The 9,629-nt window shown below is 58.1% G+C and overlaps 2 protein-coding genes across 2 annotated transcripts; both read right to left on the bottom strand.

Moving 5' to 3' along the window:
• Positions 1–2,544: 2,544 nt before the first annotated feature.
• On the bottom strand, positions 2,545–3,175 carry PPY (pancreatic polypeptide; the record flags this gene model as incomplete). Its single annotated transcript, XM_079725488.1, has 3 exons — positions 2,545–2,569; positions 2,727–2,798; positions 2,985–3,175. 3 exons carry the CDS (start codon positions 3,173–3,175, stop codon positions 2,545–2,547), a joined length of 288 nt encoding a protein of 95 aa, XP_079581614.1.
• Positions 3,176–8,656: 5,481 nt separating this feature from the next.
• PYY (peptide YY) lies at positions 8,657–9,390 on the bottom strand (the record flags this gene model as incomplete). Its single annotated transcript, XM_079726376.1, has 3 exons — positions 8,657–8,883; positions 9,033–9,113; positions 9,203–9,390. The coding sequence occupies 3 exons, from the start codon at positions 9,388–9,390 to the stop codon at positions 8,859–8,861; spliced, it is 294 nt and encodes a 97-aa protein (XP_079582502.1). The 3' UTR covers positions 8,657–8,858.
• Positions 9,391–9,629: the final 239 nt, after the last annotated feature.

Below are 9,629 nucleotides of genomic sequence, written 5' to 3' on the forward strand. Positions count from 1 at the left end.
AAAGACCTCAGCTGTGGGGTCTTCCCTGCTTCCTCCCTGCGACCCATCCGCCTTCCCCCACCTCAGACACTTACACCACTACGGGGGAGGGGGCGGGGGGCCCTAAACAAGCGGGAGAGCGGAGGTGAGAGAAGTGGGTCCCCGCAACCTCGGAGGACGAGCTTCAGCCAGACCCCCCCCCCCCAAGTTTCTGCTCCGAGCAGGCAGCTTTGGTGCCAGCCTGGGAGGTCAGGGTTGGCACAGGAACAAGCAGCCCCCCAGTGTGCAGAGCGTTAAGGTCCTGCCTTCGCCCCACCCCCGGGGACCCTCTCAGCCCCTCTGGCTGTGAGCAGAGCAGGGAGAGGGCAGGAGCTCAGCCAGGCCTGTCCCCGAGAAGCTGTCTCCCCTGGGGGCAGGGGCAGGGGCCCCATCCTGATCCAACTGTCACACTCAGGTGTGTCCTGAGCAGAGTCCCGATTCCTGCTCCTGGGAAGTAACTACACCTCTCCCAACCTAGAACCCATCCCGTTAGCTGCCAGGGAAGATTCTGGGACTTAAGGCTCCATCATCCAAACTCAAGCTCTATTCTCCTGCTGAAACCAGCCCCCCTCCCGGACACCCCCTTGGATGTAAGAATCAGCCTGAGCCATGCGCTTGCGCAGTGGCAGCATCCTCTCCAGCCCTTTGCCTTTTAGGGCCTAGTTCCACTTTCAAGTCGTTTGCACACACCAGACACAGCCAAGACTTGAGGGGAACCACAATTGTGGTGTCATTGCCATGGGGTCAGTGTGAGGTGCTGAGCCCAGAAGAGTGGACCCCGTCATCCACCGAACCCACAAGCCCCATCTTATCAGGCAGGATATATAGGGGAGGCAGAAGGAGCCGTTCCAGGAACCAAGAAGGTTTGAATTCTCTCACTTCTCCCCCCACCCCTGCCATGACTGTCCCCTATCCACAGGTGCTCCCAGGCCAGGAAAAGAGGAGAGAGACAAGGTCACTCCCTCCCAGTCGCAGACACACCAGCCCATCCCCACCTATTCAGGATGCCTGAGAAGGGCGAGGGTTGGCAAGGGCCACTGGGACCCCTTGTCAGTGCAGGCCTCCCCGGGCAGGATCCGGGTCCTCACCCTCCCAGAGCTGGAGTGTGCGATCCACAGACTGGACTCCCGGAGGTGGCCGGAGCGCTCAGCCAATGCAGCCTCCTCCCTGGAAGGCCGAATTCCTCCTGCGGCCTCCCCTCCTGCGACTGCTTGCATAGCTCTTATGTCCAGGAGTTCACTACCTCTCAGGGCAAGTCCTTTCCAGTTTTCTGGTTCTTCAAAGATGAAACTTATAGTCAAGGAAAGCCCGATTTCCGGAGCCCCTCCTGGAGCCGCACGGAGTTAACCGTCACCCTGTCCCGCAAGCTGGAGCTGCATATATTTGAAGACTGGTCATCCCTCTGCTCGTCTGTCCACCATGCTTCATGGAAGCAGCTGGTTGGCTGCAAGTCTGCCCTGCAGAAGCTCCCATCTGCTAGCACTTTTCTGGGTTAAGGGCCAGGCTAAATGTTGTACATGCGTTATTTCACGTCCTGCTCACTACACCCCTATCATTCAGGTTATGTCCTGGCCCAGAAGCACACAGGGAACATGGCCCATCCTGGATTCTAACCCAGGTTCATCTGACTCTAAAGCCAATGCTGTATCCCTGTATTGGATTGCCATCTGCTGCCGGACCTTGGACAAGCTGCTGGACCTCTCTGAGCCTCGGTTTCCTCCTCTGTAGAGTGAGGATAACAGTTTCTCCCCCGTCACAGAGAGGGTTAAATGTCCCTGGCACACACAGGCTCCCTTTCCCAACAACCTCACATGACACCATCTCCAGACCCCTCCCCACCACTGTCCCCCTCCTCCGGCCGTGCTTCTGCTGGGCACCGTGCCGTGAGGAGGGGGCGCCCTTGGACCAAACACGCACAGTGACACACCTCTGACTGCCCAGAGGAGGGCAGCTCCAATGCCACAGGGGTAGCCGGTGACTGTCTTAACCCGTCATTCCTCTGGGCTGGGCTGTCGCGCCCGCCCCCATGCCAAGGACACTTTAGTATAAATGAGCACTTCACCTACTGCCTAGGCTATAGGAAAGCATTGATGGGGGTGCATTTGGGGGCAGGGCTGCCATCAAGCCAATGATCAGGGGGGTCTAGGGATGCTGAAATGGGATGATTCAAGCTTCACTGACTTGCTGAATGAACTTGGGGGAGTCCCTGCCTCCCCTTGGCCCACAATTTGCCCCTCTGTGGAGAGGATGAGCTGGATGGCTCTGATGACCCAACAGCCGTTCTGGATCATTCATACACCCTTGTTTCCCTTCTCCTCCCCCTTGCCTCCCCCTTTCTTCCTGTGCATTTGGCCTGCTCCTGCCCCGACCTGGGGTCCCCAGAGACACAGAGAGAGTGAGGCTATGACTTTGATGTGCTTTATTTAGCCTGCGTGGGAGCAGGGAGCAAGCTGCGGCCAGAGTCAAGGGTCCGGGAGGGCGAGCTGGGCCGGCACTGCCCTGGAGTCAGAGGGGCAGGAGGTGGCTTTACGAGTCCCTCGGGCTGAGCTGCCTGTGAGGAGAGGGCAGAGCACGCCAGCATGAGTGGGTAGTCCTCGTGCCCTCGGGAGACCGCAGGCCAGCCCTAGGCCCCTGTTCTCCCCACCCCGACACACACCCCCGTTTCCGCCCCAGGCATCTGGACACACAGGGCAGAGAACCAAGCCCACCTGGGAGCAGCTGCGTGGGGGGAGCCACACTCCGAGAAGTCCAGCGCGCCTTCTTTGTCTCTTTTCCCATACCTGGGAGGGGAGAGGTAGCTGGGGCCAGCGCTGTGCCAAGGTGGCAGCTCACCTGCCTCGCGCCTACCCCTGGGCACCACCCCGCCCGAGGCACAGGGGCCCAGGCCAGATCAGTAGAGACGCTCTGCTTTCCCAAGAGTGTGAAAGGGTCTAGGGCTGGGGTCTCTCGCCCTCTCTCGCACACACCTGGGCCTGGTCAACATGTTGATGTATCTGCGGAGCTCAGCTGCGTACTGGGCCATCTGTTCCGGCGTGGCATTGTCCCCCGGGTATACTGGCTCCAGCGGGGCCCCCCGGGCACCCAGTGGTGGCTGCAGCAACAGAGCCACGCCCGCGGACAGGAGCAGCAGGAAGAGGCAGCGGCGAGCGGCGGCCATCTGAGGAGCAAGGAGCAGGGACACAGAGGCAGCACGGAGCCCACCTGCCCAGCCCCGAGCCCGCCACCCATTTCTCCAAGTCTGGGACCAAGTGCAAAGGGCTACTCCGACCTGACCACCCCTCCTCCTAGAGCCTGCCCTGGAGAGCGCGACGGCCCCTCTCAGGAGCAGCGCAGCAGGCGGAGCTCAGCCAGGGCCCGGGCAGAGCAGAAAAGTGTAGCAGAGAAGGTGGGGCCGTGGGGCAGGAGACACAGGACTCACGACCTCCAGGGCCTGGTGGCTCTGAAGAGGCAGGTGCGGGGTGGGAGTTGGAGCGGAGGGGCTGCTGGGAAGTAGGGGCACGCCCGCTCCCCTGCAGGTTGGGGGCACACAGAATGAACTTGTGAACCAAAGGGCAGGAATCCACTGCCTGTTGGTGTGCTGCCCTCCCACCCTCCCCAGCCTCCCCTCCAGGAGTAGACATGCTGATGCGGGTCCTGGAGAGGACACCACAGCCCCTGTCGCTGTGAGCAAGAGGCCGGCCACACGCGTGGATTTGTGTTCACAGTCACCATCCCCTGCCCCCCACACATTTGCAGTCTTCTAGTCAGCAGCAGGCTGCTCTTCCAGGGTGCTGGATTTGTCCAGATGTAGAGCCGGACCCACGTAGGACCTCAGGCCTCCGGAGGCCCCCAGCCCTGCAAGGCACCGGCTCCTTCCCCACATCCCAGCCCGAGCCCCTCGGAGCTCCCCGACCCCGAGCTCAGGACAGGCTGAGCCCACTTACCCTGAATCCTGAGGGAGTGGGTGCTGGACCAAGCAGATGCCTGCCTCAGGCCGGATGGATCCCCCTGCCCTTGGCCATGGCCCTTTTATAGTCCTCAGCCCCCCAGAGTCCCCGCCTCCTGTCAGCCTCTCTCACTCCCCAGCCCTCACCCCCTCCTTCCACCGTCTCCCGGGTGCCCACAACGCCCGCACTAGGGCCAGACACAGGAGGGGAACAGGGAAGTGTTATGGGTGCCACACTAGCAGCATAACGGGTAAATGTTATGGACCACAATCAGTCTCCTGTAGGCCCCTCTCTGCCTGCGGGTACCAGAGCAGGCTTAGTTCAAGAAGGACGGGGTTCTGGGACATCAGGATAACTGGAAGCTTCTGATTACAGGCCTGGGAACAGCTCCACCTGCCTCCCAAGGACTAACCCAAATCCTCAAACAGATTCCCTCAGGGCAGAAGACTGAGGCTGTGGCTCAGAGACTCCAGGGATGAAGGCTGGAGACTCAGGACTTCCTTTCCAGCTTGTGATTAGAGCAAGATGGGAACGGGGGAGACGCTTCAGGTAACCAGGGAATGTGGAAAGGGGTGGGGACCCAGGCAGGGAGAAACGCTCTCCCTGGCTGGTGTATAGGATGCAGAATGAGAACTGATGTGCCCCGGGGTGTGTGTGGGGGATGCCAATATCTGGTAGCCGTTTCCCAGCACCCCCATTCCAGGGAAGTGTTAAAAACCAGCATCATTTGGAAAGCCTTGAATCTTCCAAAGCGTTCCCAGCTCAGTCACCTCAGTGAGTTCCTTCAACAACCCATTTTACAGATTCAGAAACTAAGTCTCAGAGACATTAAGTAAATAGCCTCAGGCCACATAACTAGTCAGTGGGAGATACAGGGTTTGAAACAAAGCCTAACTCCAAAATCTGGACTCTTCTAAGTAGGGCTGTTAAAATATTGCTATAATTTCCTGATTTGGGGCTGAGAAACATGAGGCTCACAGAGGCGAAGACACTAGCCCAAGATCACACAGCTGTCCAGGACTCAAGTTCTGGCTTAGATTCCCAACCCCACCAGTACCAGCAGCGCCCCACCCCCAGGAGCCTCTGAGTCTCCCCTGTTCAGCCTCCCTTCCCCAGCCCCCTGCCCCCTCCCCAGCTCAGGCCAAGGAGCACAAGTGACTGTCTGAATAACTCAGTGACGCCTCAGTGAGCAGGGAGCAAAGGACTTCTCACCCTTGAGGTTCTGCTGTCCCAGATCAGGACACCAAAAGGGTGTGTCAGGAGAGGATTTGGTAGTGGTGGGTGGGTGGGGGTAAGGACTGGAGGTGATGCTGCAGGGATCTGAGCTTTGCTTTTCCTCAAGATACTGAGGATTAAGGAAGCCTCAGGAAACACCAGTGTTCTGTCTTGTTCCTCTCAGTTCTGACTTCTGACAACAAGAAGAATAATGCTTCACCCAACAACAACTTACATTCTGCAAAGCAGATATGGAGGTCGTTCGGTCTCCGCTAACCCTGGCCCTTCTCTGGCCTCGGGATCCCACTTGGTAAAACAAGGGTGAATTAGTGGCTTGGTCCCAGGAGGGCCTCTGGTGAAACCAGCAGAGGCTGCAGGCTGCCACCAGGGGGCGCCAGGCTCCAGCCCTAATTCAACAGGTCTGGTCTCCCACAGGACTGTAGTGCTGTGGGACGGTTCTGGCCACCACCCCGGCCAGCTCCCAACCCCTGCAGACAGATGGTAGACCTGGGGATTGACTCAAGAGCTGGGGCCATCCATAGTTTTGGCCACAGAGGGGACATAGCTTTGTCAGTGCCTAAGAAATGACAGTTACTCTATAATGTCAGCTGAACCTACAGCTTTCGTTTTTCGCCTTTGCAAACAAGTGATTCCTCTTCTGGGTCCTCTCAGGGATGTTGTGACAACTGAGGAGGAAGGGGTAGTGGATGTGCTTTCTAAACCATATGGCCGGGCTTCCCTGGTGGCGCAGTGGTTGAGAGTCTGCCTGCCGATGCAGGGGACACGGGTTCGTGCCCCGGTCCGGGAGGATCCCACATGCCGCGGAGTGGCTGGGCCCGTGAGCCATGGCCGCTGAGCCTGGGCGTCCGGAGCCTGTGCTCCACAACGGGAGAGGCCACAACAGTGAGAGGCCCACGTACCGCAAAAAAAAAAAAAAAAAAAGGGAAATTTGGCCACAGAAGCGGACACGCATAGAGGGAAAATGATGTGAAGAGACACAGAGTGAAGACACCCATCTAGAAACCAAAGAGAGAGGCCTGGAACAGATCCTTCCCTCACAGCCCTCAGAAGGAACCAACCCTGCCAAACACCTTGATTTCAGACTTCTGGCCTCCAGAACTGTTGTTAAACCACCCAGTTTGTGGTACTTTGTTACAGCAGCCTTAGCAAACTAATACGGCAATGTAGCCACCCTCTGGTTCTCTTGGAGCATTCATTCTGGGGGAAACCAGCTACCGTGTAAGTCCAACTACCCCAAGACATGATGCTGGAGAGGCCACATGTAGCTGCCGGGCTGAGATCCCAGACGACAGCCAGCAGCACCTGCCAGACCCAGCCAACCTCTGACAGCCACTGCATGAGAGGCTCCAAGGGACAACTGCCTAGTCAAGCCCTTCCCAGTCCTGACACACAAAATCATGAGTGAAATACAGCGGTTATTTAAGCCACTAAGTTATAGGATAACTTGTTACGCAGCGTAGTAACGAGCGCACCTCCTCTTTCTCCTTCCCTCCCTTCCCAGTGGCTAGAACATGGATGCGGTGATGGTGGGCCGTATTCAGTCGTGTAGATGAGGGCGTGGGGAAGCCTCAGAGTAGAAACCTGGGATGTTGGATGCCCCCATGAAGCAGAGCTGCCAACTCCCCAGATGCCACTCTTATTTTATGTAGGAGAAAAAGAAACTTCTTTCTTGTTTAAGCCATTTTAAATTCTGTCTCTATTTTAAAAGCCAGATCAATACCCTGGCAATATAATGTATGTAAAACAAACGGCTCAGTATCTAGCACATAAGTAAGTGCTTTTTTTTTTTTTGGCCACCTGCGCAGCTTGCGGGATCTCAGTTCCATGACCAGGGATCGAACCTGGGCCCCTGCAGTGAAAGCACCGAGTCCTAACCACTGGACCACCAGGGAATTCCCAGTAAGCACTTAAAAAAAAAAAGTAGCTATTTATATTGTCGTCATTAATGTTACATCTAAGCTTCCCTCCAGCTCCAACACTGGTTGGGTTTGATCAGCAGTGGATTAACCACCTCTCAACACTCCCCCCAGTGGACGTGAGGCAAACCCACGTCACTGATGTTGAACCAGACACGTCAAACTGGGCAAAAATTGTCTGTGGTCATATCATTTATACCAGGGTTCTCTTCTATTAGCCTCAAACTGACCACGGCTCTCCCAAGCAGACCAACAGACAGGGGACCATGGACACCAACACAGATTCACATCCTCTCACTTCTCCAACCACAAAATGAACCAAAGCTTGTGGCAGCCATTGCGTGCTCCCATTCCACCTCTCCTAGGGCGCGGGGTGGGAGGGGGAAGGGATAGAGTAGAGGAAAGAAGACAGGGGGAATCGTGATGGGAAGTGGGTCTCAGATAATGGCAATACTGTGGGGAGAGGAAACCAGAGAAATGAACTAACTCCACCCCCCAAGCAATCAAGAAAGGCTTCTGGGATGAGGTAGCCACTACCCTGAAGCTGATCTCCAGACTGAAGAGAGGGAAAGGGATCTACAGGCAGCGGGAGTGGCCTGGGCAAGGGCTTAGAGCATTAGAGTCCACACAGCCTGTGACCTGACCAGGCCCTGGACCTGCTTTCAGCTCACCCTTCTGCCCTACCTTCAGGGAGGCCGAGCGCAGCGCAGGGGAGGGTACGTGTTAGAGCCCCAGGGACTCCAAGGCAGGTTGTGTCTGAGCAGGGGCCTCTTCTGCAACGATGGCAGAGCCAGCTTGAGGGTCCCCTCCCAGAGCCACCTAATGAGGGTATCCTTGTCATGGCCTTGTCACAAGGAGGGCATGGTTAGTGACTTACCTATTGGGTGTAAATTCAGAAAGGGGAGGGCGGCTGCTGAGAGAGAGGACAGCCTCCACAGTCCCATCGCCCCTCCTGCCCAGGGAACGGAGGTGTTAGAAATGACCCCTTCCCCCAGCACACACACCCACCTCACCCCCCAAATAACTCTCCCTCCACAGCCCCATCTTGGGTCCCATCTCCACCCCCAGCCACTACAGCCCGGGGGGGTTAGTAATACACCTCCTCGGGGTAACCGGGGTGTTGGTGTCAAGCCCACGCTCCCAGCCACCTTCATCGTTGGGGAATGGGGGCAACTCTGTCTCCACCACCTGCTCTGCTGGGCTGCCTAGCATGCTCCTTTCCACACTTTTCACCCTTCAGCAGCAATTCTCGCTGCTCCTTTCTACCCCTTTTAAAGAACTTCCAACCTGTCCCCACCCCACCGGACTAGAGAGTTCCAGAAGACCCTAGTCTGGATGCTACCCACTCCCCGCGCCGAGTGGCAGCGTTTTCTCTAAGCTGGGATCAGAGAGAGCCCCCCCACTCCACCCCAGCCCTGGCCTGGGGCGCCTTTTGCCTCACGTGCCATCTTCTATCCTCCCAGCTCTCTCGTCTCCACCCTCCACTCCCACCTGGATGCCACCTCCACGAAGGAGAAGGGAAAGGAAATAGAAACGCACGCTTTCCATGTCAGTGAAATTTGCTCTTTATTTAGGGATCAAGGAAGGACCACACACAGCCCTCCAGCCCAGGGGCGGGGGTACCAAGAAATGGAATGAGGACCCCACCCCGAACCCTCCCCAGACGCAGCAAGCGGGAGAGGAATCCAGGTTCCGGGGTTAGGAGCAAACATGCAAACGAGGTTGGTGAATCAGCGTATCTCTCAGGAGGCCTTGGGGGTCTTCACCACAGGTAGGCGCCTTCTGGCCTGTAGGAGGGAAAGGAAAAGAATCACACGGAGCCCGGCGTCGGATGTGGGGAGGCGAGACTTGGGGAAAGTACTAGGTGGCGGTGCCAGGGTGGCAGTAGGACCAGGCCACGCTCCAGGAGACAGGGCGTGTGGCGGGGCGCTTTTACCGCGACTTGACGGGTCTGTCCTTGAGATCCGGGAAGAGCAGTTTGGAGAGGAGAGCTTCCGAGATGTCACGTTTCCCATATCTGCGGGGCGGGGCCAGAGGTGGGCGGGGTCAGGCCCGGCCGCGCCCCTAGTGGCGACCCCGCCCCGCCCACCCCGCGCAAGAGCTCACCGCTGCCGAGTGACCAGGTTGAGGTAGTGGCGCAGAGAGAGGTAGTAGCGCTTCAGCTCCTCCGGCGAGGCGAGTGCGCCGGGAGCCTCGGGTTTGGGGGGGTAGGCGTCGACCAGCGCCCCCAGGCAGAAGAGCAGGGCCAGCAGCACTGTGGCCGTGGCGGGCCACGGCCTGCGCACCGTCACCATCTGGAGACGGGGCACTGGAGTCAGCCCGAGCCTCTACCCCTGAGGCAGGAGGCTGAGGCTGCTGTGGGGCCCACGCTCCAGCGGCCTGTCTGGGGCTGGTACCCGACCAAGGGTCAGCCACCTGCTCGCTGTGTGTTCTCAGGCACTGCACCGTCTTTGGCCTCAGTCTCCTCATCTGTCAGAGGGGCATAAGCCCTGCCTGCCTCCACCCGTGTTACCCAGAAGGGTAGATGGAGGAA

Source organism: Hyperoodon ampullatus (assembly GCF_949752795.1).
Source record: "Hyperoodon ampullatus genome assembly, chromosome: 19".
Taxonomy (NCBI): domain Eukaryota; kingdom Metazoa; phylum Chordata; class Mammalia; order Artiodactyla; family Ziphiidae; genus Hyperoodon; species Hyperoodon ampullatus.